Source organism: Parasteatoda tepidariorum, chromosome 1 (genome assembly GCF_043381705.1).
Source record: "Parasteatoda tepidariorum isolate YZ-2023 chromosome 1, CAS_Ptep_4.0, whole genome shotgun sequence".
Lineage (NCBI taxonomy): Eukaryota > Metazoa > Arthropoda > Arachnida > Araneae > Theridiidae > Parasteatoda > Parasteatoda tepidariorum.
Window position 1 is genome coordinate 102,854,118 of NC_092204.1, and position 27,545 is coordinate 102,881,662.

General features: G+C 29.9%; 1 protein-coding gene across 1 annotated transcript in view; it reads left to right on the top strand.

Annotated features, from left to right (window-relative positions):
- Positions 1–4,056: 4,056 nt before the first annotated feature.
- Positions 4,057–27,545, top strand: part of LOC107443139 (trafficking protein particle complex subunit 8 homolog l(3)76BDm) — a 55,730-nt gene continuing 32,241 nt past the window's right edge. The window contains exons 1-13 of the mRNA XM_016056907.3: positions 4,057–4,534; positions 7,070–7,270; positions 9,714–9,803; positions 11,127–11,295; positions 11,448–11,619; positions 12,269–12,332; positions 13,725–13,819; positions 14,930–15,118; positions 16,406–16,512; positions 21,099–21,249; positions 23,119–23,219; positions 24,208–24,481; positions 27,057–27,242. Coding sequence (XP_015912393.2) covers positions 4,378–4,534; positions 7,070–7,270; positions 9,714–9,803; positions 11,127–11,295; positions 11,448–11,619; positions 12,269–12,332; positions 13,725–13,819; positions 14,930–15,118; positions 16,406–16,512; positions 21,099–21,249; positions 23,119–23,219; positions 24,208–24,481; positions 27,057–27,242 — 1,956 coding nt within the window. The 5' untranslated portion in view covers positions 4,057–4,377. The remainder of the gene's footprint in view (positions 4,535–7,069; positions 7,271–9,713; positions 9,804–11,126; positions 11,296–11,447; positions 11,620–12,268; positions 12,333–13,724; positions 13,820–14,929; positions 15,119–16,405; positions 16,513–21,098; positions 21,250–23,118; positions 23,220–24,207; positions 24,482–27,056; positions 27,243–27,545) is intronic.

A 27,545-nucleotide genomic window follows, 5' to 3' on the forward strand; every position in this document is an offset into this window, starting at 1 on the left:
TATTATTATTTTCAAAGCGAATAAAATCCGCAAGAAATGCCATGTAGTGAATCACCGTGTAAATTTATAATAATTTCTTTTATAGAGAAGGATTTATTTAAGATAGATTTTAAATCGAAGAATGAGCATCGTGTTTTTTTTAAATTCCAATGTAAAGATAGAAATCTCAGTAGAAATTTTTTTTTTTTTTTTAAATAATCTTATCCAAAATGAGAAAAATCTGAAAAAAAATGCCATTTAGGAACACTTTATGAATTTCTGATAAATTTTTGCACTGTAGGATTATTAGTAACTATAGTTCTAAATCAAATAGTAGGTGTCGTATTTTCTAAATATCCCAATGCTGTCTGTGCCAAGAAATATTTGCAAAACATTTATAAAAATATTTTAGTTCTGTGCAAACTAGAAATTTTATGTTGCAGACAATTTGTGCATTTTTAATAATACTTTGCACTGTACAATTTATTTGAATCTGGCTCTAAATCAAAAAATGGACGTCATATTTTCCCCCTATGCCTATGTATGCCTAGAAATAACTGTGGAACATTTCCAAAAGAGTTTATTTCTGCCCAAAAAGAGTAATTTTTGCAGAAAATGTAACTTGTAAGTTTCTAATAAACTTTAGCACAGCATGATTCATTCAAGGAATGGGATCATATTTTCAGAAATGCTTATATTTGACAATAAATATTTTGGAAATTATCATGTGGGGGGCACTTTATGAATTTAGAATAATAATTGACCCTGCAGGATTAGTTTAAAACTGACTGTATATCAAAAAATCAGTGTTGAATTTTTTTGTAATGCCCATATATGCCTACAAATATTTGTAGAACACTTTAAAATGTTTTTTAGTGTGTCCAAAGCTAGTAAAATTTGGGGTTAATGCTATGTGATGGACACTGTTTATTTCTAATAAAAATAAGCTTTTGCAAATCACAGTATGAGCATCATGTTTTCCGAAAATGCCCAAATATGCCTAAATTATTTATATGTAGAAAATTTTTAAAAAACTTTAATTTTAAGATGCCATATAGGTGTTTTCATGAATTTCTAATATAAATAAGATTTCGCAAATCGAAGTATAGATGTTATGTCTTTTGAAATTGTCCAAATATGTATAGAAATATTTGTGAAGCAATTTTTTAAAAAACATTTAGTTTTGTTCAAGTTCAACACTTAGTTAGTTTTGTGGAAAATAACAAACAGATTTTCATGTTCACAGTCTTGCTGTCTTCAATGGTACTCACTAATTGTATTCGTTTTTTCCCTCTTGAATATTGATTTGCTAACATAATTTAATATCTATATTTATTGATTTCATGTTTGACAAAAAATTTAGAAAACACCACTCAATATATAGTTTTAAAATAGTAACTATACAGGAACGAAAAGTGTCGTAAAACTGTAAAATAAATTTAAAAAAATAAAGTTGAGATCGAAAAGAAAAGAAAAAAAGACGGTGCTGTCAATTCGATTAGGAACTCAACTTTTCTAGGAAAACTGAAGACTGGGGGACATAGAGTGAGGTTTCAGGGTTCTTTAACTTTGAAAATAGGAAGGTGAAACTTGAGAAGGATTCATTACTAAAACAGATAATCAAATTAAAAACAATTCTTTTGACTTGCAGTAAGTTATTAAGACCTGCAAATGATTTAACTATATGCATAAAATGTTAAGCCCAAAAAGTGTGTAAAAGTTACAAAAGGAGGGAAAAAAGCAAGATGGTTTACTATACATCAATAATTCCCAAAGTGGTTTATATCGAGGTCGACGACAATCTGCAAGGGATACATGCCAAGTGAAAAAAAATTTTGGGGTTCATGAAATGAAAATGGGGGTCAACGATAGTGGATCTCATATAAGCAGGTTGTGACTTTTAGTTTTGGAATTTCATGAATGGAATAATCAACATATACTGATTCTACCTATTTGCTTACATTTATAATATAAAGACATATATCTATCTACATAATTTATAAAAGTAGCTATGAAGTAAAAATTTTATTAAAATTTAAGTTATTAGGATTATTTTTTGATATACGAAACTGAATTATTACAAACTGGCAGTTGCCTGCAGCTCCGCCCGCGTACGTTTTTATTTTCTCTGCGTGTAAGGTTTTATTTTGCAACAAAAATTATTTTTTCGCTGTAAATTGTAGCCTAGCAAGTGTGTCAACTCTTTAGCTAGCCATAGACCTCCAATTTTATCTGCGCACAAGATCACGGAGATTTGTTGCTTAGTTTTTACGTGAAAATATAATAAATAGACCGACAATACACTACTACGGTTTTGTATGCGCACTTATTTCCGCAATTATAATATTAGTAACTGAGTACGGGTTTTATAGTGCACTATTTTATTCAATTTACATGTTAATTAAATTAAATTAGTTTGAATTTAATTAAGAAATGTATAAAATTAACATGTTTTTTTTTTCTTAAGTTTTTCACAGTAGTACACTTCACTATGGTTAGAAACTTAACTCTTTCACAGTGAGTAGCACTATACCAGCTGTCAAAAATACATTTGAAGTTGATGAATTTACAAGAAATCAATATCAGGATGTAAGCGGTTGAGTGCCTAGCACACAGGCACTCTAGTAAGCAGGGGGTCTACCAAAAACCGAAAAACATGGCAAGGGGTCTACGAGACAAAAAAGTTTAGGAACCACTGCTATACATGATGATTGACATATAAAATTTTCAGCGATATCTGGTGCAAAAAATTTAATACATAATAGGCTTAGGCTGTTACAAAATTTGAAACATTATTGATTTTTTATTTATTTATAGGTGCACATACATGCTGACTTGTGTGCTCAATTAAAGTACGACTCATACGGCTTTATCAAGTAGAAACACAAATAGTAGAATTCAGAGAAAGATGGCGTGATGTTGTTGTTGTTGTTCATTTACGTCGCACTAGAGCTGCACAATGGGCTATTGGCGACGGTCTGGGAAACATCCCTGGGGATGATCCGAAGACATACCATCACAATTTTGATCCTCTGCAGAGGGGATGGCACCCCCGCTTCGGTAGCCCGGCGACCTGCACGCGAAGTCGAGCACTTTACGGAAGAACAGTTTAACGAGGACCAATACCGCACACCCTCGGTCCCTACGCAGGCTGATCCAAGTGGTCACCCACCCGCACACTGACCGTAACCAGTGACGCTTGACTTCGGTGATCTGCTGGGAACCGTGTCTTAACGATCAGTCCACTGCGGGACAAGATGGCGTGAAAATACATCCAGAGTTATGGACGTATTTGACTCTGTTACCTTTACGCTACAATGCATTTGATGGGCGATGCCATTCGGCAGGGAGGGCCTAAAATTCCTAGTAGTAGGAGTTCATTTGCGTCTCACTAGAGCTGCACAATGCGTTATGGCGACTGTCCAGTCCTTGAGAATAATCTGAAAGTATGCCTTTAAACTTCAATAATCTGCAGAAAGGATGGTTCCCACGGTTTGGTAGTCTGATAACCTGCGTGCGAAGTCGAACACTTCACAGAAGAGCAGTTTAACAATGACCGATATTACGCACCCTCGGTTCCTACACAGACTGATCAAAGTGATCATCCACCAGCTCACTGGCCTCAACCAATGATGCTTGACTTCGATGTCTACTGGGAATTGGGTCTTTACGATCAATTCACTGCGGGGGATTCCAAATATTATGGATTGGGGGGAAGAATCGTATTACATTCCTATTCATCTGAGCAGAGAGGGAAAAGAGCGCTTTAGACACGGAATTGGTCTTCTTCCTGGATGTCGTATTCAAGTGTTGCAAGTAAAAAAGTTGTTCCAGGAAGGTTGGTATTTTGACCAATAAATTTACACAGGACAAGAAAAAAAAAATTAATTATGCGAATTTTTAGCGGGTAAATGCAATCACCTGTGGGTGAATGCGTTTACAAATTCACATATGTGAATATTTTGTATACAGTGTGAATGGCCCTTTAATGTTTGCTGCTGCCATCTATAGACCTTTTCGATTGTGGGTTCATAACCTATATAAATTAACTGTGACTGTTTTTAGAATCCGAAAACATTTCTTGTTTGTTTGGACACCCACTGAAAGGAATGATTGAAGGAAGAAATGTGAAAGAATGTAAAATTATCAGTGCATAAGATGTATAAGCGTAAAAACAACTCACACAATCTCTTTTTTATGGAGTAATATTTGATTTAATTAAAACAAATTTTTTCTGGGTGCTTTCGTTTGATTATGGAAACTAAATATGTTATTTACATTTAGATTAGTTTTACTAATCCCATTACATTTAATAGTAAATAACACCTTCCCCAACATTCAAGTTACTAGGTGAATTCATTATCTTAGTTACTACACTTGATTAAGAAAGCAAGCACCATGGCAACTTGTAAACAAACTGCTTATGAATTAATACAAGATGTATTTTCTCCTTGTGTAGCAGTTCTTTGCAGTAGTGATGTCGATCAAGTGTGTGCAAAAAACAATCTAACATTTGTGCAAATGATACAACCATTCTGTAGATTAAATACTGAAGGTAAGTTTAAAACATACGTTAAGAGAAATGAAGTTTTAATCTACCAAATGGAGACATTGAAAAATAAATAGACAAAAAAAAATTTGGGGAATTACTGGTGGATTTTGTTTCTTAGATAGAGTAAAAGATTAAAAAAAGAATAATTTGAAACAAACTAGAATTATATAAGCAGAGTTTAATATATAAAGAAATTAAAGGTTTTAGGTAGAGTTGTGAGTCTTGATTTGGGGATAATTTTCTTTCAGTTTTGCTGAAACCCTGTTTCTGGTTGCCATCATATTCTTTCCTTTCAATGATGTCACCTTCTGGCTACCACAAATTTTGTTTACTGTTATTTGATTGTTTTTTTGTATATTTATATATATATTCGTGTATATTCAAATTGCCAAGTTAAAGAGGTGCAAAATAAAAAAAGATGGTTTTGAAAAATTTTTGTTCCATAAATGGACCTTTTGCAGATATTTCTGTATCACACCTATCACTCGCTTGTTCGTACCTATTACTGTCACTCATTTAGCAAACGTTCTTTAATATGTGAAATATGTAATGGTTTGCCTATATGTTGCTACGAGTTTTACTTGTCAAGTTTTCACTCTATAGTAGTTCTTTTGTGGGTCACTACCTGATTTTTATCAAAATTTGGTGGATTTTTTTTCACAAGAATCTAAATGGAATCTTCCATTCACAAAGTTCTAAGTTTAGAAAACAATGGATTGTGTTTTCAATATTAATGTAAACAGCAATAATCTCAAGTTCTTGACCTGTTGTACTTTCAGCTAGAAAGTAAACAGCTGTTTACTTTAGCTAATTCTGCAAGGTGATATTTTCAAACAGATAATTTTGTTTTTAAATAAAGAAATGAATTATATAATTCCTGAGCACAAATCTACTGTATTTCATAAGATATGAATGACATGAAGTAATTTTGGTAAGTTTGAAGTGAAAATTTGTTTTAGTAATTTACAGATGTATTGTTAAAAAAAGTGACATGGTTGCTAGATTTAGAAAGAATTGTCTTTTTTGACAGTCCTGATTTTGCCTCTTATTATTTGATTATTTTTGAAACAAACTGTGCACCATCATTTGTTAGTGTTAGCATATTGGTTGAGCAGCAAGATTAAGTTAGTTTTACAAATTATCATTTAGACTTAAATTTCAAAGTTGGTATATTGTTGACAAGGTAAACAGTGTTTTATAACGCTTCTTTTTTTCAAGATTCTTATGTCTTGAAATGACAAGTCTTCAAATGAAGATTTTTATAATGATTATTTTTTTAAAATATAAATCAGGTAGCAAATACACATATACAAGAAATACTACTCCAGAAAGATTCAAAAAACAATGATCACTTTGTCAGCCAAATGGCTTCAAAATACACATGAAACAGTAACTTGGAAATATAGGTAGTTTAGAGCTTGCAGTGCATCCTAGTGTAGAAAATACCACCCATTTTTTCTTAGAAATTTTTGCATACAGTACATACCACAATACATAATTAGCATTCCAGTTTAATTGCTTTCTTACAAATCAGAAGGTAGTTTGGAGATATTTTCATATGAGTGCCTTCTTACTAACTTAACTATGTCCAAGGACCCAAGCATTTTGGTATTTAACAAATTTCATAAAAGGAATGCATTGTAGTTTACCTGGAGATAGTTTTAAGTTGAGTAGATCTTCTTTTATGATGTGTTTCTTGTGTGTGACTTCTTCTTCTTGATTGCCACCTAACCTTGGTGACTTTTTGTCTCATGTATCGTTATGAAATCTTGACAGTAATTTTTATACACATTGAAATGGGAATATTTGTGTGAATTCGTGACAAACACATTTAAATGTAACCAAAAACTTAACTGAAAAATGTGGAGCAGTTTTTTTTAACTATCAAAAATCGACAAATTCCATAAGGCATTTATTTGAAGTTGCTGTGGGTAAAAAATTTCATTGGCATACTTCATATTAATAATAAATTTTAGTTTTATAAATATTTTTAGAAATATAACCTTGTTTTTATGAAATAATTTCTACATAATTATGGAAATTAAATAAATTACTTATATGCTTACCTATTCTTTATTGTACAGTACAGACTCTGTTATCCGGAAATCAGAAAACCAAAAAACCGGAACGAAATTCGATAAATTTTCTCGCCATTTAAAAAAATTTTTTTTTTTTCCTCTTAAGATTTTAGGATTTTTCTTTCATTTTTGAAAGATGTTACCCTTACCATCATTTTGTAACTAATCATTAGTGTATTACTTCATAATTTTTTCTTCTTTTTAAGATTATTTCCAAAAATTTTTTTTTAGTTGAATTTAACAATACAAAAACGGCTTTCTGTAGCGATTACGAAAACCGGAAGAATCAGTTATCCGGAATAGCGATGGTCCCGATCGTTCCGGATAATCGGTTCCCTACTGTACAATTAATATTTATGAAAGTTTATTTTTCTCAAACGATGTATAATGTAACCATGTATAATACCATTTCTGAAATCATGTGTAATAGGTTTCTATAAATAATTATATTTTTTCCTAGCTACTATAAGAGATTCAAATAATGTACCTTGTGCCATAAAGAATTTTCGTGTCATAATGAAGCACTTGCATGCGCAACCTCCCTCACCATCTGCAGGGAAAAAAATGATGCATGATGCTGTATCATCAAATAATTTACTAGGTTCTGAAGGAATTTTGATGAATACTTTGGAGACAGAAAATTATTATCTAAAATATTGTTGTAAGTCCTTTTATTGTTGCTATTTTATACAGTAAAATTCTAAATTTTATTATTTTCATGGTGTTAAGGTTAGTTCCATTCAGTAAATGTTGTGATAAGATTTGTAATATTTGTGAAATAACAATAGAATGTTTTCATATAAATTAATAAAATATAAAAAATTCTTTACATCCATTTCATTTTTAAAGATAGACAAGATAAAGAGTTCATAGTGTTCTTTTCACAAAATGAATTTACTTTCACTGAATGAATTTACAATTACATTGCCAACTAGCAATGTTATTTCTTTCCATGGTTCAGGTTGGCTGATCAGATAAATTTTGTATTTTTATGAACAATTATTAGCCAAAAATGGAATGTTTGAATTACAATGGGGGTGAAATGTTTGTTGGAGGTACTCAGGTATAAGTTAAAAATAAACAAGTAAAGAAAAAAGCAAGGTCATATTGAAATTAAATGTAGAGTTGCATTACTGATTGATTAAAAATAGAATATTTTTTAAGTTAAAGTGAATTTGATGAATAATAAGGTAGTATTATAATTTAAGCATGACAATTACTTTTTTAATATTTGTTTTGTTTCAAATGTTAACTTCCCAGTAAATGCATTTTTTACATCAATATACAAAAAATATTATTTCATTACATGGATATGTTATTGTTAAAGGTATATTTTTACAAGTGTAATTATTGAAATTTTGTTGTTAGCTAGAGCGAGAAAAAAATCAGTAAATTTATAACTTTTTTTAAACTCATTTTTATTTGATGTGAGAGAATCCTAAGTTTATAATTGTATAGAAGGTAGAAATAAAGTCAGATTTCTAGGTAATGTATATAATATTTCTCACAAACATGTGACTTATAGAATTTAAGGCTTTACAGAGGAAAAATAATATAAGTGTCTGAGCTTAATTTTTAAAATTGTTTTACATATTTCATACAGACTTTTAGACTTTTTTATGACTTTTAAGGCCATTACTTGAGGGAAAGGGCTTCAATGTAGTTTGCATCATAAATTGCACAGTAGCATTGGGATAGTATGTAAAGCAACTTTATTCTCAAAAATAACGAACAACTGCTATAATGTTATTAAAGAAGTAGCTGGGTGCAGCACTGAGGCATTCTTGAGTCTGTGTTATTTGTTTTTAAATTATAAATCTATATACTTAAGATAATTTGAACACACTCTACTTATTTCATTTTAGAACCTCATGGTTTGTAATTTCTATGAGTGCTTTATATTCATATATTGATAATTGCCTTTTTATTATTCTATACTGACTATGAGGAGTGGAAATGGAATGGTCCTCTTGATCAGCTTCCATTTTGAAAATAATTTTCTGCAAAGTTCGCAATGTATATAAAAAATGTTCCGTTGTATAATCTAAGGAAGGAGAAATTTAAAAAAACTAAAATTTATGTTACTATTCCAGGATTATCATTTTTAAAAATCCAAACAATTAACTATTGCATTGAAACTGCAACAATAGTTTTAATATTAATCTTATGATCAGAAATATTGAAAAATTTAAAAAAAAAAAATCCTTAGGAAAAACATTTAATCAAAAACTTGAAAACTAGATTTCAAGATGCATAAGTTTAGGTCAATAGACTATTTGCTACTGCTTGCTCACACATAAAAATCAGATTCATAATCTAAATCTATGCATACTGAAATAAAGAATCTATTTAGAGTTTATTAATATTGAGGTATTTTCTGGTCATTAAAGTTAAGATTAAAATTTAATGGAATTTTTGTATAATTTAATTTAATGGAATTGAAAATATTTGGAAATTCAACTATTATAACTATAATTGCATTATTAATTGGCTAACACAATTTCAAAGTACTCTAGCTTTATTCTTTGAGTTCAGAATGAAAATATTCTTTAACGATTTTTTTAAGTTACTTATTTTAGTTTAAAACTTTAATGTTAGAATGTTATATAATTGATATTTCCAATCTGTATTTTGTTAATAAAAAAAAGGAAATGAATCCTCATTATTAAAAAAAGAAGGGATAAAAAATTGAAAACAGCTAAAGAAAATTTTTTGTATAAAAAAAGAAGAAAAATAGAAAATACTTCAGTGTAGTCATAAATATTTGTGATATTTTCTTTTGCTTATTGAATTTTTGCTTTTTATAAATTCTTAATAATATATTCATTGTTCATTGTTTTCTGAATAGAAATATGTTCATCGGAATTGAGAGGAAATGTTATACTAACTGAATTAATTAAGATTTTCTTTTTGAAAAATTAGAGATATTTGTTAATTGAAATATGTGTTGTAAGATAAAAATATTGATGCTATGATAATGTTAAGCTAATTTTGTTTAAAGTTGCAGTTAAACTGTTTTGTAATCTGTATGATTCATTAAAAATAAAATATTTCTTTTCTTGAGCTATATTTCTATTTTTAATTACTGTAATTTTAACTTGCAGCTACTACTCCATGGTTTGAAGCATACAGGGAGGTTTTTTTTCAAGTTACTTCCTCACCTGAGCATGAGTTTATTCACAATTATTTATCATGTATCCTTATTTATATATTTCTTTATATTTATAGAATGCAATTTACTTTCCATAGAGCAAGTTATGAGATTTATGCAGATCAGGATGGTTATACTTTGTGCTATGAAAGGCCCGTTCACACTTGAATATCCAAATGAGAATATGGATACTTTATGCCATTTATGAATAAAACAAAACAATGTGAATAAAACGCAAATAAAAGTACATGAATGGACATACTATATATCTATATCCATTCATATACTTTTATTTGTGCTTCATTCACATTTTCTTTCTTTTTTTTTTCAAAGAAATTTATGATGGTATGATTATGATAATGGGATGTTACACGATTGACACCACATTCTTGTTACAATAAGTTATAATAAAGCATACCATTAAGAGTAAAGAATTTTTATCAAAATAAAATTCCTGTAGGAGTTTTGATATGTACTACTTAATGAGAAAATATTATAACATAGTTCTAAAAAAAATCATAGTTAGTATTTTTTACCATTTGTACAAATTTCACTAGTACTAGGGTGCCTCCTCCTTCTACTTTTTTAGCGGTGGGGAGGGGACACAAAATGTAATATCCAGTAAAAGTGGCCGAACAACAAGGACCTAATAGATATAATTTTTTTTTCCAAATCAACTAAGTGTGAGAATTATTGCCTCAAAATTTTGAATTTTTGAATAAGAACATCAAATTGTCACTGATTCCAGTCAGTTTAAAACTTATACCTTCAGGTAAGGGAATAGCACTTGCAATAAAAACCTACTTTTAATTCCCAAAATGTAGGTTGAATGCCCTTAAAGGGACAAAGATGTCACCTTTGGCAAATGAAATGGACTAGAATTTTGTTAAATGCAGTTCTCTTTTCTCCTTAAGCCAGTGATATTCATACTCAAAAGACTACTTCTGTTTTCATTGTTAGTACTACTGCAATCCTGTTGCATGCGAATGTATGTAAACTAAACTTAGTGGCGGGACAGCCCATTGAAGGCCAAATACTACTATGTCCATATTAGTTTTCTTGACCTTGGGCTCTGGGATGCAGATGTTCCGGTTGGGTGGTCAGCCGAGCTCGGAACCCCCAGTGTTTAGTTCCCAAGCATTCTTGGTACTCATTTTATCGACCCACTGAAGGGATGAAAGGCCGAAACAACCTTGCCTGACCTGAGGATTGAACCAAGGACCTGTGGCACGGGAACGTGAAGCGCTACCACTGGTGCCACCAACATATGTAAATTATTCCAAAATCATTAAAGTCCTTCTTTCCAGTCTTCTTAGTTTTTTTTAAAATTTACGTGATTTATATTATTTCCTTGACTTCTTTGAAGGTATATTTGTTGTATCTTCATCACATCAAGATCCCCTGAGCCAAATTAATGAATTGTCACAGCAACTTATTCAATACCAGCAAAGTTCTCATAATTCTAGGTGGTTTTTTACTCAAGTGCTTACTTATTATCTTCTGGTTCATGATGTGTCATCTGAAGATTTAGCTAAGTGAGTTTGTGTTTTTAATATTTGAAAAGTTTTCATGAATAGAAAATGGAGACTTTGTTAGGAATTCTGTGATTAAAAAAAATTGCAATTTTTGTTTCCATATTCATTTATTTTTTGAACAGATAAAAAATTGGCTTTGTTTTCATTTTTAGAGCAGAGGCTGTGTATCAAAGTATGAAAAGTTCATTTGGATCAACATCTTGTCATCTTCTTCAAATAAATTCTACAACTGGTGCAGTTCAAAGTGCCACTCATGACAGAGAATCTTCTGACAACATGCCTGATCCTTGGAGCCAATTTTTGCCTAAATACTATGTCCAAAATGTAAGATATTTCATTTTCTTATGGGGCATCCCAAAACTAGCAAACAATATGTAGGAGCCGTGGTGGCTCAGGGGATAGAGCGTTTGCCTTCCAACGAGGTGAGCCGGGTTTGAATCCCAGCGATAGCTGGCCGATACGAAATCTGTACCCAGCTAGCACCGACTGCAGTGCCGTCATAGTTCGTGACACCAAATCGTACTGCTGAGTCGAAGAACTACCGAATAGTTTTTTTCAAAATTTATTTGTAACAATATTATGTATAGTTTGAGGCTATAGTTAATGTATGCCTGTGTAAGTATTTCAATCGGAATGGTCGGTCTGACTTCCTGCATGAAACATTGTTCTAAAGTTTGCTCCAGTTTACAGCACCATCTGTTGGCAAACTTTGTGAATAATTTTGAATCTTAGTAAAAATAATAACTATTTCCTTAAGCAGAGTGCAGCAAACTGATCATTTGTATCTTTGTTTTTCTTCAATTAGATTTTCAAATTATCTGTGATTTTCGGGACAACTTGTTAATTTTTATGTTGTAAGTTTGAAAAATCATACAAGTTTACAGATTTCAGTTTATTTATTTTATTCTTAATTGTAATATTTTTTTTTGTTTTGTTTTGTGACAACATTTAACTAGTACTTTTTGTTTTCCAGAATATTTCTTCAAATACTCAAGCATCGGAAGAAAATCATGTAGAAATTGATGACGGTAAATCTGGTACATATTCATCTCTAAAATTGATTATTCCTGCTTATTGAGGTTGATCATGAATTAATCAGTTCAAGATTTTAAGCAGCAGAATATTTTATATTTCATTCAAAATAGATTTTTAAATTTTTTTAGCTTTTTTTCTAATTTTTTACTTATTTGCTTTGATTTTTGCTTTGCTCACATTCATAGGATGTTTTATTTACTCTTAGAGATGAGTAATCAAATTTTTAACATCGCTTCCTAAAAAAATACCATTTGGTATAAAACTAATATTTTCAAAGTTTTCAGCTCAATAAAATAATATTTAAACCCCACCCCAGGCTTCAAAGTTTGAAATAAACACAATTTTCTGAAAAAATTGCATAATTTCTGCTATTAAATAAATTGCATATTTTTTGCTATAAATTGAGCTGAAACTCTTAGATTTTTAGTTTTATAGCAAATAACGCATTTTAGTCGGTGCAGTCAAAGAAATTTGAACTTTCGTTTTTACGACCACCCTAGTGCGTACATGCACCAGTGTTGTTTTCAGATCATGGCTAGAATTAGCTTATTGGTGCAGCTTTAATTATGCAACATAAAAATAAATTAAGTCAAAATAATGTTTTAAGCTGTCTACAATATTATTAGGATAATCTTCTATCACTCCAACAAGTTAATTTGAGTATTATCATGAAATTCAGCACTTTTTATTTTTATTTTACGTTGCACCTGTATGTAAAATTAAAAAAGTTCCTCCTGAAATATTAGAAAACATAGCTGCCAACTCTACTGGATTTTGCCACTTTTTCCTGGTCTACTGGTTTTATTAAAATTCTCCTACTCTTCGTTCATTTTAGAAAATTCCCTAAAATCGAGTAAGTTTCTTAAAATATCCCTATTTAAATAGAATTTTTATAGAGATTATTGCTAGCTTGTTTAAATATCTAAATAAGTTTTACTATTACATAATGAAGTAAACCTCATTTATAGAAATCAGTTAAAAACTTTTTTTGTTATAAAATGTTCATTTTAATTTTTATTCAGAAATCTCTTTTTAAATTAATTAAAAAATTCTTTTTAACTATTTTTTATGAATTAAATACCTATTAATATTTGAAACATAATACATAACGTTTCTAAGTATGTTTAATGTCAATCATAACTAGAAAATATTGCAGTTTTTCTATTTTGATGACTATAAAAATCCCTACAATTCCCTGTGTGTAAAATATTTAGTACATTATGCGACAATTATCATGAAATTCATATTATTTCGTAAAATCCACTGGACTTTTTCCTATCCATGTTGGCAGCTGTGAGAAAGGCTTTATCTCTTTCAGCTATTATGATTTATTTGACCTTTTATTGTATAAAGTAAAGTTGTGTTTTGATATTAAACTTTTATACTATTTATAGTTGATGATTCAGCTGAAGGACAACAGGAATTGAATTCTATTCATCATCCCCTACTTAATAATTCTGAAGCTGTTGCTGTGCTTTCTGATTCTTTGGTGAAAACAAATATTAATATATTTTCATTTTAAGGTTTTAGAATAGTGAAATGCAATATGTGCTATTATAATTATTTTTTTTAAAAATGTAAGTTATCTATTATTTTGGCTGCATTCTAATCTGATTTATCACTAAAATTGTGCTTAACTTTTTATGCCTTGACAGCAGGTAAAGAAACCAATTGTGTAAAATTATTTTGAAAGTAGTTATTTATTTAGTATTTTTTATTAGTGATTTCATCAATGCTTTACTCTGAGCCGCGATGGCTCAGGGGATAGAGCGTTCGCCTTCCAAGGAGGTTAAATGGGTTCGAATTCCAGCAATGGCTGATCGATATGAATTCCGCATCCGGCTTGCACCGACCGCATGATGTGTAATATCCTCAGTGGTAGACGGGTCATGTGTTAGAGTCCCCTTGCTGTCAAGATAACCATAAGAGGTTTTTGTGGTTTTCCTCTTGTAACACAAATGCGGGTTAGCTTCATAGAAAAATTTTCTACAAATGCAAATTTATCCAGGAGTTACCTTGTCTTCTGGATTGGGCTGAAAATTACAATGCTACGGAGTCGAACATTAGTAGTCGTAAACCCAAAAATTGGGTCGGCTGTTCAACGACGGTTATAATCTTCACTCTAAATAAAATCAACTATGTAGCAAGTTACATACACGTGTCGGTTACTTTGATAAACACTTGAATAATAATGATGTTTTCTGACATCAACAAATATGAACTCAGAAATGATTGTTTATTTAAATANAAATTTCACAAAATAGGTACCTCTCAGAAAAACCTAGACAGATCCCTGCTTTGATAAACACTTGAATAATAATGATGTTTTCTGACATCAACAAATATGAACTCAGAAATGATTGTTTATTTAAATAAATAACCATTTCCCAATTAATGTTTGTAAAATCAGGAGGGGGAAATGAGAAACAAAAGGATTAAATGCAGTTATGTTGTGTTATAGCAAAGTATTATTCTTAAATTAACTTAAAAATTTAAAACATATAGTTATTTCTTTTCATATTTTTTACTCAGTTGTTGTTTTAGCATTCAAAGAAAATGAATAAATTATATTTTAATAATGAATAATTATTCTTTTCAGCTAGGAAATTCAACGGATGATGTTTCGGGACTCTCAAACAGGTTTTCTAAAAGTAGTGCCCGCTCAAAAAAACATGGCTTGTGTCTAACACTGAGTGACATAGATCGTATTAAGTGTTTTGTCCAAGATTTTTGCATTCAAAGTCTCATTCCTTTTGTTGAGAAGAGAGTAAAAATACTAAATGAACAGGTAATAATTTTCTTTATAAACTATAACATTTTTTTTTAAATTCAGATTTTTTAATGCAATTTTGTTGATTATTATACATCAAATCATATGCTTAATTAATAATTGTTAAGCCACTTTGGTTTATGAAAGCATTTTGTTTTACTAAAAACTGAATATTGTTTATGTTTCCATAATTCCATCCCAGCTTGTACAGTCATTGAGAAAGATTTTTCAAAGTGGTAGTTTAAGGATACTTGAAGTATTAAAATTTTCTAAAATTTAAGCTACTTTACCCACCATTTAAAACCCATTGTTAATATATACATGTTTGTGTGTTTGTTTGAATTATTAATTTGTCATGGTAGGTAAAGCAGTTTTAGATTTAATCTTTAAAATATTATTTTATTTTTTAAAACAAAAGCATGAAAATTCTAACACAAAGAAAATATTTCTCTGTGATGGTACAAGTTGGCACCTATGTATTTCATATTATTGGAGATAAAATGTCTCTTTTTTTTAAGTAAAGCTTTATCCACAACAAAGGAAAAAAATTCAAGCGAATACCCTGTCACCAAATTTTCTGTCCTAACTGTTTTCAGTCATTTTATTTCATTCTATAACCGGTTTTGAACAACAAATCCATATTTGGCTTAGATCTATCATTGTTCAACTCCATAGTCTTGTGATTTTGAACTTGACCCAGAAGTCAAAGGAATTCCTGGTTCGAGCATTAGGATTAAGAGGACTTTTGATGGAACTGAACCCTATTCACATTGCAAGGAGTGGAAAGCCTGTTACTGTTAGCCCGACCAGCTACGGGTTTCTAATCGATTTTCCACTGGGGATATTTAATACCAGCATTATGGTCAGTACGAGTTAGGAACAGAATTCCTATCAACCAGCTAGTGCTGGGATTCGAACCTGGGTCATCTCTTTGGGAGGCAAGCGCTCTATCTCACTCCATCATTTAACGGTACTTGATGAATTGACTAAAAAAAATTTGCAATGGCTTCACTTTTTGTTGTACAAAGAATTGAAACAAATGATTTTCAAAATAGCTTAAAATTTTTTGTGAGAAAATTTAGGGCAATTCCAAAATTTATGACTGTCATATTTGTAAATAACATATCTACAAAATCACAAGGCTTTTGTCATATGGACAAATTTATCACCCTCGCATATAATTTAAGTGACATTTGGCGACATTTGTCATCATGCAGGCATGAACCCTAATGCTGATTGATATAAATGTTATTCTCATTATTTGATTTAAACAACTAATGTATGTTTTAATGCACTTCTTTTTAGGTAGCCAACCGCAAAGGAATTCATAGAACTATATTTGGAGTCACCAAAAAGTTTTTTGGCAATAAACCAGGAGCTCAAAGCCCAGCATCATCAATGAATTCTGTTGTGTAAGGATGTTTTATACTATTCTTTTCATCATATACATCTATATATATATATACAGGGTTATTCATAATTCCCTCCGGGCAGGAACTGGCCTATCGCATTGATGTATGCCGTGTGACCAAGGGTTAACACATAGTACACCTGTAATGTATGTAAGTAAATCTTGAATAGTTTTGGAATAATTTCATATGTTTCTTTTTTTTTATATTCGTCTTCTTTTTTTTTTTACTATAACACTTCAAAACCCGGGAGGTAATTACGATAACCCTGTATATATATTTTTGTTTGTATACATACACCACTAAGGTGGTTGGAATAAACGTCTTTTGTACCTTTGCTTATGGAAGGAATATTCTAAGCATTTGTCAAGGAGTCACCTCGTTTCGCACTAAGTCACTATATGTCACCAAGATATGCTTTTCATAAGCCCTTTAAGATCCATTTTCCTACTGGAGATGAAGGGCTCAAATCTCCTTGGTGGCTTAAGGGCGATGTATCAAGGCTTGGGGGGACAGGAATCTACTGCTCTAATGATAGCACCAAAATCCACTTTCCTCTAATCTAGGTAGTTATGCTGAGGTTTATGCTATCATCTTGTGTTGCAGGATATGCTTAGACCCAGTATATTATCTAAATATACCTATCCACATCTGTTCTGATTGTCAGACTGCTCTTCTATCACTGTCAAGGTGTAAATTCACTAGTATGGGAGGGCTTCTCGGTCCTATCTACGACGATCGTCCTTTTTACGAGTAGACAAGTCACTCGTTCTGTGACCTGTCTACGCGTAACAAGGTGTACCTACATTGGGTACCTGGACCTATGGGTATTCCTGGTAGCACATGATCGCATGAGCAGGCTTCAGTGCGATTTTATGGTGCCCTGAACCAGCTTTGGGAATTTCTCCCACATCCTTAAGGGAATCTATATTCAAGTTCTATGGCAAAATTGCCCACGAGCAATGGCACAACTCAGATGGTCAGAGACAGGCTAAAGAGCTAAATCGTGAAAAAGAGCTTCTTAAGCTAAACAGGAACAGTTTGAGGAAAATCATTGGTCTTCTCACTGGACACTGCACCCTCAGGAGATACCTATACATTGTGGGTAATGATTCTGATTCTCTTTGTCGAGGTTGCCATCTTGAGGAGGAGACTTCATGACATAAACTTTGTGATTGTAAGTTCTATTCAAATCAAAGATTTGAGCATTCAGAGCTACATTGCATTAAGTCCTGGGAATTACAAGATATTCCTGTCAGGTGTTTGTTAAACTTTTTTTCAGCTATAAACCTTTTTTTGTTAATCATGATTTACGATTTTGAGCTGCCCAATCTCTAAGTCTAAGGTGGTTGGAAATTTTTTTTTTTTTTTTTAAATCTCTGAGTAAGAAATACACTTTCTATTAAAAATTGCTGACCAATTTTTTCATTTGTGCTTGTTTTCAGTATTAAGTGTAAGTCAACTTATACTGAAAATGTGATAAAATGTTTCCAAATAAGCTTTTGTCGAGTTATGTAAAATAAAAATGTTCTTTTATTTCTAAAATAAAAACATACTTCAAAAAATTTACATATCAACTTTTGAAAATTAATACTTAAATTAATAATAGCATTAAAGCAATTAATGTGTTATTTTTAAGAAAAAATTCATATTCATCACACTTTTCTAAAATGCTAAGCCAGTAAATTGAAATAACATGTTATTGGATATACATGTATTATACATGTTTGAATAGCATGTATTAGACATGTTATTGAATTTACTATTTTGTTGAAAACAAACTTTGTATGAGAATAATACACACCACATTTTTCTTAAGTTATCTTTGAATTTTATTTCCTTGTGATTTTATTAACTTTAAAAAAAATAACAATGTAATTCCCTCATTCTAATTTTGTATTTACTTAACTATCATATTACTTTGGACACTTCACTTTGGCGAACGTATTCCTCTGTCCCAAAATTGTCTATTTGAATTAAAAGTCTGCACAAAAGTAAAATATTTTGTTCCTAGCCAGTTATTTCAACTTAATTATTAGGAAACTGATGGAATACGTGTATTTCAAAAACTTTCTATATGAATAATTTTGATGCTACTATAATTCTTATTATAGTTTAAACAAAAAAGAGTGTTACCTAGCATTGGTTACTCGGTAAAATTGGCCAGTACTTGGGTTTTGAGACTGAAAACTGGGTCGTAAAATTCTTTCACCGGGTGTGTTATTTTAACTGTGTAAGCTGGGTACCTGGGACATCTCTAATAGAAATCTTTCTTTGACTCATCTACTGTAGTCAGTTGGTCTAACTAAAATTCACCACTTTATGACTCTGCATAAAAATTCATTATTTAGCTTTACTCTAAATCAGGTTAATTACCCTGATAATTACAATATATCAAAATAAAAATTTTTTAGTTTTTCTATTTATCTCATAATGGACACAATAGTCCAAATATGTGACTTCAATCTTGGTAAAAACTAGATATTTATTATTAATGTCAAAGTTGCAAATTATTGAAATGAAACATTTTTAGTTTTTTATTTATCACAAAACAAATTCCAAATTTCATCTTTCTATTTTCATGGGAAGTACAAGTATTACTGATGAGGGAGTGAAGGCTTTGCCTTTTATAATTGCATATAATAGGTTCAGGGTGCCAAAAAGGACCACTCTAAATAACTTTTGATCTAATGATCATGATTTTGATTTAATGATTCACCTATTAAGACTCAATCTTAATGGTTCCTAGGGGTAACCTCAAATATACTAATACAATAGAGCAGATGATATTTTAAGTTAATCTTCTAATTCACTATCTAAATGGCTTCATGTCTAAACTGACAGATCTCGGTTGGAGCAAGATGGAAATGCGGGCACTGGTATTTTTTTCTGAACTATTTTAATTTTATTTGAGTTTGGGACCACACACAACTCCTTTTGATGGTGGAGTGGAGGATATTAGGACTACTTCTCAACAGCTATCACATAGAGAATATTGTTATATTTGTCGACTCCATCTCGGCAATCTGAGCAGTGACATATGTTGAGTTTCCAGACTCTCTTGGAATTAAAAGATGTAAAGAGAATTTTGGGCTACTTTTGTCCTTAAAACAGAATATTGTGTTGCAGTGGGTTCCTTCTCACCTTAATATCTATGGAAACGAGGTGGCAGATCTTCTTGCTAAAAAAGGAACTGGTATTTTACAGAGCTCCCAGAAATAAATTCTTTACTCTTCCATAAATAGAATAATTAAAAACATAATTAAGAGTCATGAAAATAATTTAAATGTACAAATTGGTGAGATGGTCTGAAGGGAGACTCTGAATAAGATCCCTGATCACCCGAGACGCAATGCAGTTGCTGCCTTCAGGTTAGAAACCGGACACGACTGCCTTGCCGCTCACCTCCATAGACTTGAGATCTTGTCTGATCCTAACTGTGTCTTGTGCGGGGAGGACTTCCCGATGAATGCTGAGCATCTGGGGGTTTGCCCTGCAGTTACTGGCAACATCTATGACAGATACTGGAGTGCTAGGGAACAGTTACAGGCACTGCTAACTGACCGATTTTCTTTTTTATTTCTATTTGTTGATATTCTATTTAATGTTCCTTTGTTCTAATTGTTTTTGTATTTAGAATGTTTTAATGTTTTTAATTTTTTTTTGACAATTATCTGCATTAATTAATTACCATATTTGAGATCATCCACTTAAAATTTTAATATTGAGTCCTAGAGCGTAAAACTCCGATCATTCGATCAAAAGTTATTCAGGGTGGTCCATTTTTTATTTTGCACACTGTACATCAATATTCCATTATTATTTTTATTGATATAATTATGTTTTATGAAAAGTACCCTGTTATACTAAAATTTTGAAGTTCTGACTATCAATTGAAATAGTTATTATACAGTTTAACCCAGTAATAATCAGAGATTTTTGGGCATATTGTTATAAATCTAGAAATAATTTCTTAAGTTTGAACTATTTTTAGTATTTTTTTAAATTAAGACTTTTTTATTGTTCAGTTAACTAAAACAAGTAATTGAATTATCAAAAAGTATTATTTATCTCATCTCTTAATAAACAATCTATGCTAATTAATTTTTACTCAATGTAATCTGATACAATTGTTTAAAACTTTTTTCTTGTATTTTATATTGTAACTAGACAAGTGAAAATAAAAATGAAGAACAAAATATGAGTTAATTTATATTTTTGTCAAATTGCATTTTTTCAAAATATTTGATTTGTTAAAGTATGTTAAAAAATTTTTTTTCTTTCTTGACTACATATAATTTTTGCACAAAAATGAATCTAAAATGCTTATAAAACTTAATATACTACCCTGTCGTGGCCAAATAATGTGCGGAGAATTTTAAAAAAACTTATATCAACACCTTTGTATTTTCCAAAAACAAATACTATTGCTATTTTGATCAATATTTATTTTATCTAATTTATTTTCTAAAAATATGGTTTTTAATATTTTAAAGCTGGTTTTTACAGATTTTGAAAACTGTAAAATTTAGTTTTTTTTTAATTTATTTGCTTTTAAATGAGAAATATTTGTTACAAATTTGTTGTAGGTACGGACCAGATGCCCCTGAACTACAAGTCCGGAAACTTGGCGATTTGGCATTTATGTTTCAGTTGTATGAACTGGCTTATCAAGCTTATCATACTGCCAAACGTGATTTCAGTGCAGATCAAGCTTGGCTGCATTTTGCTGGTGCTTCAGTATGTTTATTTTTACTTATTAATTCAACAAATCTATATATATCAATAATTTAAAAAAAAGTTCCATTTTTGCCATGACAAATTTTTAAAAAATGTTTTGTTTATTCTTTTCTTAAAATAACTTTTTATTTATGAGCATAATTACAATTTGGTTTACATAACTTTATGTAATTTCAAAAGCTAGGATAACATACCGATTCAGCTAACCCATTCTTGTATTTATTTTAACTTAAAGCATTCTAGTTTGCTACATAGCATGCAAAGCATTCTCTCAAATTGTGTTTTATTATTAAAATTGGTATGTTAGGTAATTTTAATGAGTAATTTAGTTGTAATTTAATAGCAAATTAATTTACAATTTTTTCAAACTTATTTATAAAAATCTAACGTTTTTATAAAAATCTAAGTGATGTTTTAAGTGATAATCATTGTACTGCCATGCAACTGAACAAAAATAATGTAAGTGCCTCTCAGTAGATTTCGAGAAAAATGGCCTGATACCTGTTTCTATTGCTAATGCTATATGCTCTAAAATAAATTGTCCAAAATCTGATGAAACAAAATTTAATTTATATAAAGAAAAAAAAACTTTGCCAAATGGTAGCTAGCTCATAAATGATAAATATATAAAAATCTCAATTTTGAATTTTTTGTTGCTTATACTGATTTTTCTCTTGCATGGCAGTATAAATAGCCTATATAAATCTAAGTAAAGTGGAGTAAGCTTTTGTGTTAATTACATACCTTAATTTTAATTGTTCTGAATTATTAAGATGAATTTCAAATTGTAAAAGTTTCATTATTCTTTGATAATTCTGAACTAAATTTCGTTGAAATGAAGGGTTATTCTTATCTATTGTAAAACTTTTTACAATATTTAGAATTGCTAAAAAACATAATATAATATGTTAAATTTACATAAAATATTTTCAATAATGAACGATTTTGTTTGAAATATCTAAGTGATGGATTTTTATGATAAATTGTGTATAAATAGGATTTCAAAAATAGGTAAAACATTAAGAGAAATTTAAATAAAATGATGGAAGATCAATTGATGATGAAAAAATTTTATTTTTTAAAAATGCCTGTTGTATTGCGTATGATTTTAAACTCTGCACGAAATTTGCATTTACTTCATCAAGCAAGATGAAAGATATACAGTGGGTCTTACGAAAGCTTTTGAGCTAAATCCAGACTAGTTTCTATTGTTTTCTTTGACAGGCTTATAGTGGGTTGAACCATTGCTATTAAGTTAAAACCCACAGCATTCTCAATGCTTCCACCTTTAGCTGCAATGTTAGCTGACTCATGAGTAAATCCAGATCGTATAAGTTATTCAGTTTAAAAAAATAAAGCTATTTCAACAATTCTTGAACGTAGTAAAAAGTGATTGTAAAAGTTGGGTAATGGAAAATAAAATATTCCAGAAATGTTTTCAAGAAATCAACTTGCTGTATATGAACTCCAATTTATAAACATTTCAGATGTTTCAATTAGGAACAGGCACTTACTACAAATCTACCATCAATTTCAAAGATTTAAAAAGTGCCATTCTAAAGCAGCATGGGGAGTCAAGCAATGTTTTTGCTTGGTTGCAAAGATTTCATGTAACTCTAAATACCATTAAATTTTATTTTGCAATAATGAGCAGAAATTTGGATTTTCAGACTTGATGATAAAAATGCAAAGTCATTTTCATTCTTGTTTTATTTGTAATGTGTGTGTCAACTCTCTCTCTCTCTCTCTTTAATATATATATATATATATATATATATATTAAATGTGCCAGTAAATATAAAAGTTCACTCCTTTTTTATTTCCTAATTTTACTGTATGTTTGTCATTTTTTAAAATTCATCTTTCTAGGAAATGGCTGCTTTGTCTGCATTTATGCAAAATAACCCTGCTCAAGAATATCCATTACGATACATAGAAAGTGCTATTAACACATATCTTCATCCTTGCAAGTAATTATACATTCTATGTATCTTACTGTAATTAATTTTAATAAACTATTATAAAGTCATACTTAGGTTATAACATGTTTAATTTAATTTTGTTTTTATTTATTGACCAAATGCATGACAGCTGCAACAGAAAGCTAAAAATGATTAACCTTTAATGTTAGGTTTTAATTTTGTCTAAAAGGGCATTACAAAAGTTGACTTTTTAATGATTTTATCTCGAACTAGTAACATGACTAGCTAGACTGCCTTATTTAAGTGCATAGAAATTCAAGCATCTTGAAATTTGAAAGTATTTTCTACAAAAAATATGCTGATTAATAAGAATTAAATGATATTGTGTGAGTGATATTTGTTGTCTCTTGCACAATCATTAAAGCTGGGTACTTCAAGAATATTTGATGATTTCAAGAGATAGTATCACATTGAATTGGTGGAGTATAAGAAAAGATTTAGTTGTTTAGTATTCAAAGATCTTAAATTAAAAAAAAGTATGTTTGTTTTTTTTAATTTGCACTTTTAAAAATCTAAAAGAACAACAGACCATAAGGGGCTGTTCAAGTACATAAAACAAAATTTTTGCTTTAATTCATTTTATAAAATTTTGAGCTGAATTTTCTTTCGGAATCTTTTGTGTTTTTCTTCCGTACTAAAGCTTTTGACCTCTAAACATCTTTGAAGAAATTTTTTTCCCAAATTTAAAATTTTTCCATGCATTATTTATTTATTTTTTCGCTGTTTAAAAAAGCAACAACTTTTAACTACATAAATTGCATAAAGCATTGCTCGTACCCCTCCGGTTAATTGGTGCAGTCTTTTAAGAGTTATTAAGAATAAATTTGGCTGAATCATTTTTCCTATGTATAATTTGTTTTAATGACTTAATTGTTTCTGTCAATTAACTACATTTAAATTTAGGAAAAGATAAATTTTCTTGTATTTCCTATATCCTTTCTCAATTTATTAATAACATGTATTTTCCATATTTAAGATTACCTGAACTGGCCATTCGAGCTACACTTTTAAGCACTGAGTGCTTGAAATCAAAAGGCATGTATAAAGAAGCTGCAGAGCAATTTGTTAGATCGCCTATTGATGCAGATTTGCCTACTGCACTTTGTTTGGAACAAGCTGCATATTGTTACATTAATTGTAAACCTCCGAAGATAAGGAAATATGGATTTTATGTGATTCTTGCTGGTCATCGATTTAACAAAGCTGGTCAAAGAAAGCATGCACTTAGGTCCTACAAGCAAGCGGAGCAGGTGTGTATATTTTTCTATCTATATGTCATCTCAGTTATTATTTTTGAAATGTTATTTAAGAATTAGATAATATGTTTATATTTTTTATTAATGCATTTGTGTCTTGAAAAAATGCTATGCTGTTGAAAAATCCTTAATGGAAAATTTTCATTAATCTAATAAGTAATTTAAAGAACAAAATATAAAGTTAAAAAAACGCGACTAATTGAACTTATTTCTCTATTAAGAGGATGCTATACTGCAGGAGATTCTTATCATAGCAAATTCTGTTTTACTGTTATTAATGATTTAGAGTTTGGAGAAAAAGTGAGTTAAAGTAAACCTAGAATGAATTATGAAGTTTCAAATGCTGAAAAAAAGGTTTTCAAAATGCAAATAAATTATTACAGAATTATCGACCAACTGTGTAATCTTGACTATTGTTCCATAATTTGTTTATATTTTGAATTTTTTGTTGAGCATTATTTATTAACTTAGGTAACCTGGACTTACTTTTCTCTAAACTTAAAATTTTGAAATACCTGTGGAGGTGAAACAATATTTGCCATGAAAAATTTCTTCACCTGTCTAGCAGTCTTTTAAATCTTACCATATCTTCTAATTCAATGTTTGTTTGTTTTTATGTGAAGAGTATTAAATTTATTTTCATTCTTGGTTAAAAATTTTTCAAGGAAATTTTTTTTTGCAATTTCATTGCCATTTTTTATTATTCTCTTAATTGTTTGGCCTAGAGAAGAACTTTCATTATGGGATACCTACAAGTGACGTAGTGTGGTACCTCGATCCTGATTGATTGTTGAAACGTGGCATTTAGTTAAATTAGCAACTGTTCTTTCAGCTCTATTTCGAGTAAGCCAAGCCTGTCGAGTACTAATTCTCTTAAGTAACACAGCCTATATTCATGCGCAAAGATTCTTTTACGCGGATTTCAATTCTATCACTGTATATTTGCTCAAGGACTTAACACAAAGACAGACACGAAGTCATTAAGGAACATAAACTTATTAAGCATCGAAGTTGCCATGTACACAAATCAAAAATATATCATGGTTACAGTAAAATACATAAACAAATAATAAATCTAAGTTAATTAAAAGAAGTAGACGGAAGAATTATGTTTCAACTCATTCAATGTGGCTCTGTAGTTAATTATTTTATTCTTAATTAACATTCTAACTTATGTAAAGAAATTTAGCTCAACTTCAATGCGCCATTTTTCTGATAAAGATTAGCTGGCCCTGACGTCATTGGTCACATGAGTGAGTGTTGGTTGTCTTCTTCTTGGAGAGCAAGTACCCCATTGTAATTCTTATAACCTAAAGTCATGTGACTCTTAAAACAATAACATTATATTTAAATTGCTGGATGAAAAATATATTTTGGTTGTTCTTCAGATTTCTCTCTGTATCAGCATATCCCAGAAATAAAATTTTATCTGATATGATATTTGGCTGTAATTTTGTGTAAACATTTAGAAAAATGGATTTTTCACTCTTTTTTTTTTTAAATCATTGTTTAAAACATTAACTAATAATTAAGTGTTGCTCAGTATTCAGGAGCATCAATGATCATAAACAATCTGCATGTAATATGAATGAATGTAAACAATATGAAACTTCTTATTACAATTGATTCCATTTTATTCCATCAGTTCTGTTAAAATTTTGTTTATTCTTTTGTGTAATGAAATGTGTTCTGTAGATATCAAAATATATTTAAAAACAATTTTACGAGTTAATTACGAAAAATAAATTGAAAACAAGATTTTTTACAAATGGTGTGAGTGAATTACATTTGTCAGTGATGTAAAGAAATAGCTGTTATAGAGTAACTCATGACAGAGTTGAAAGTGAGTTATTATTATTTTATACATAAATAAAGAAAAGTACTACTACTCCATTCATTGACAATGTTAATTTAGTTTGCTAGGGGTCAACCCCAACTTGTTTAGCCTCCATATTATACTTTTTGCTAATTTTTATTAAATATTTTGTATTAACATAGTCATAGTAATTTTCTATGTGCAGATTTGTTTTCTTACGCTTAATAAAAAGCCTCAAATAATTTAAATATTTCAAAGTAATGGGAGCCTTTTCTATGCTATAATTTTGTAAATTTTAAAATATCACGTGATTTGTTTTAATAAAAACTAAGTGAATGGTCATCTCAAGAGAATTTTAATTAAAATTCCTGTTTTACATTTTATTCATGATAATGAATAATGTGCTCTCTTCATAATTGTAAAGTGCTTTGCCAAATTTCTCTTTCTCATTTAAAAAAAATATTACTAACCTACTTGAAATGTTATAGACCTGATTTTTTATTTATATTTTTCTATTCAAACAAATTTTATATTTTTATATTGAGATTAAATAAAGACATTTCAAGCTGCTTATTGCATGTAGTTTTTTTAGCTTGCCATTTATTAACNCCTACTTGAAATGTTATAGACCTGATTTTTTATTTATATTTTTATATTGAGATTAAATAAAGACATTTCAAGCTGCTTATTGCATGTAGTTTTTTTAGCTTGCCATTTATTAACCAAATGAGAACTTCTTTGTTTATTTTGTAGATATATCGGTCAATAGGCTGGAACTTTGCTAATAATCATATCAGTTTTACTGTTGGACGTTTATCGATTCAACAAAACCAACTTGAAAGTGCTTGCTCTGCTTATGAGCCTTTATTAGTATCAAACTGTTTACTCCCTGTTGCTGAACAATCAGGTTATCTTTGGGATTATCTATTTGTTCTTAAGGTAAGAATCCATTAGATCTATTTGGTTCCAAAAGACAATATTAGCAAAGTACCAATATTGCTGCCCTAAGTATTCTTACTAAATTTATCATAATTTATCTAAGTAATAAGTTTTAAAAACTATTAGCTACATTTGAAATTACTATTAGCTACAAGCTACATTTGAAAGTGAAATTAAATTTTTTTTGTAATGAAGTTTCTTAAAGGCAAGAAAGGTATAAAACTTGTTTAATTTTTGTTCAAGTTTTACTTAAAGAGCCTTGTTAGAATAAAGTTTTTAATTTTGATGTATGATTACTTGATA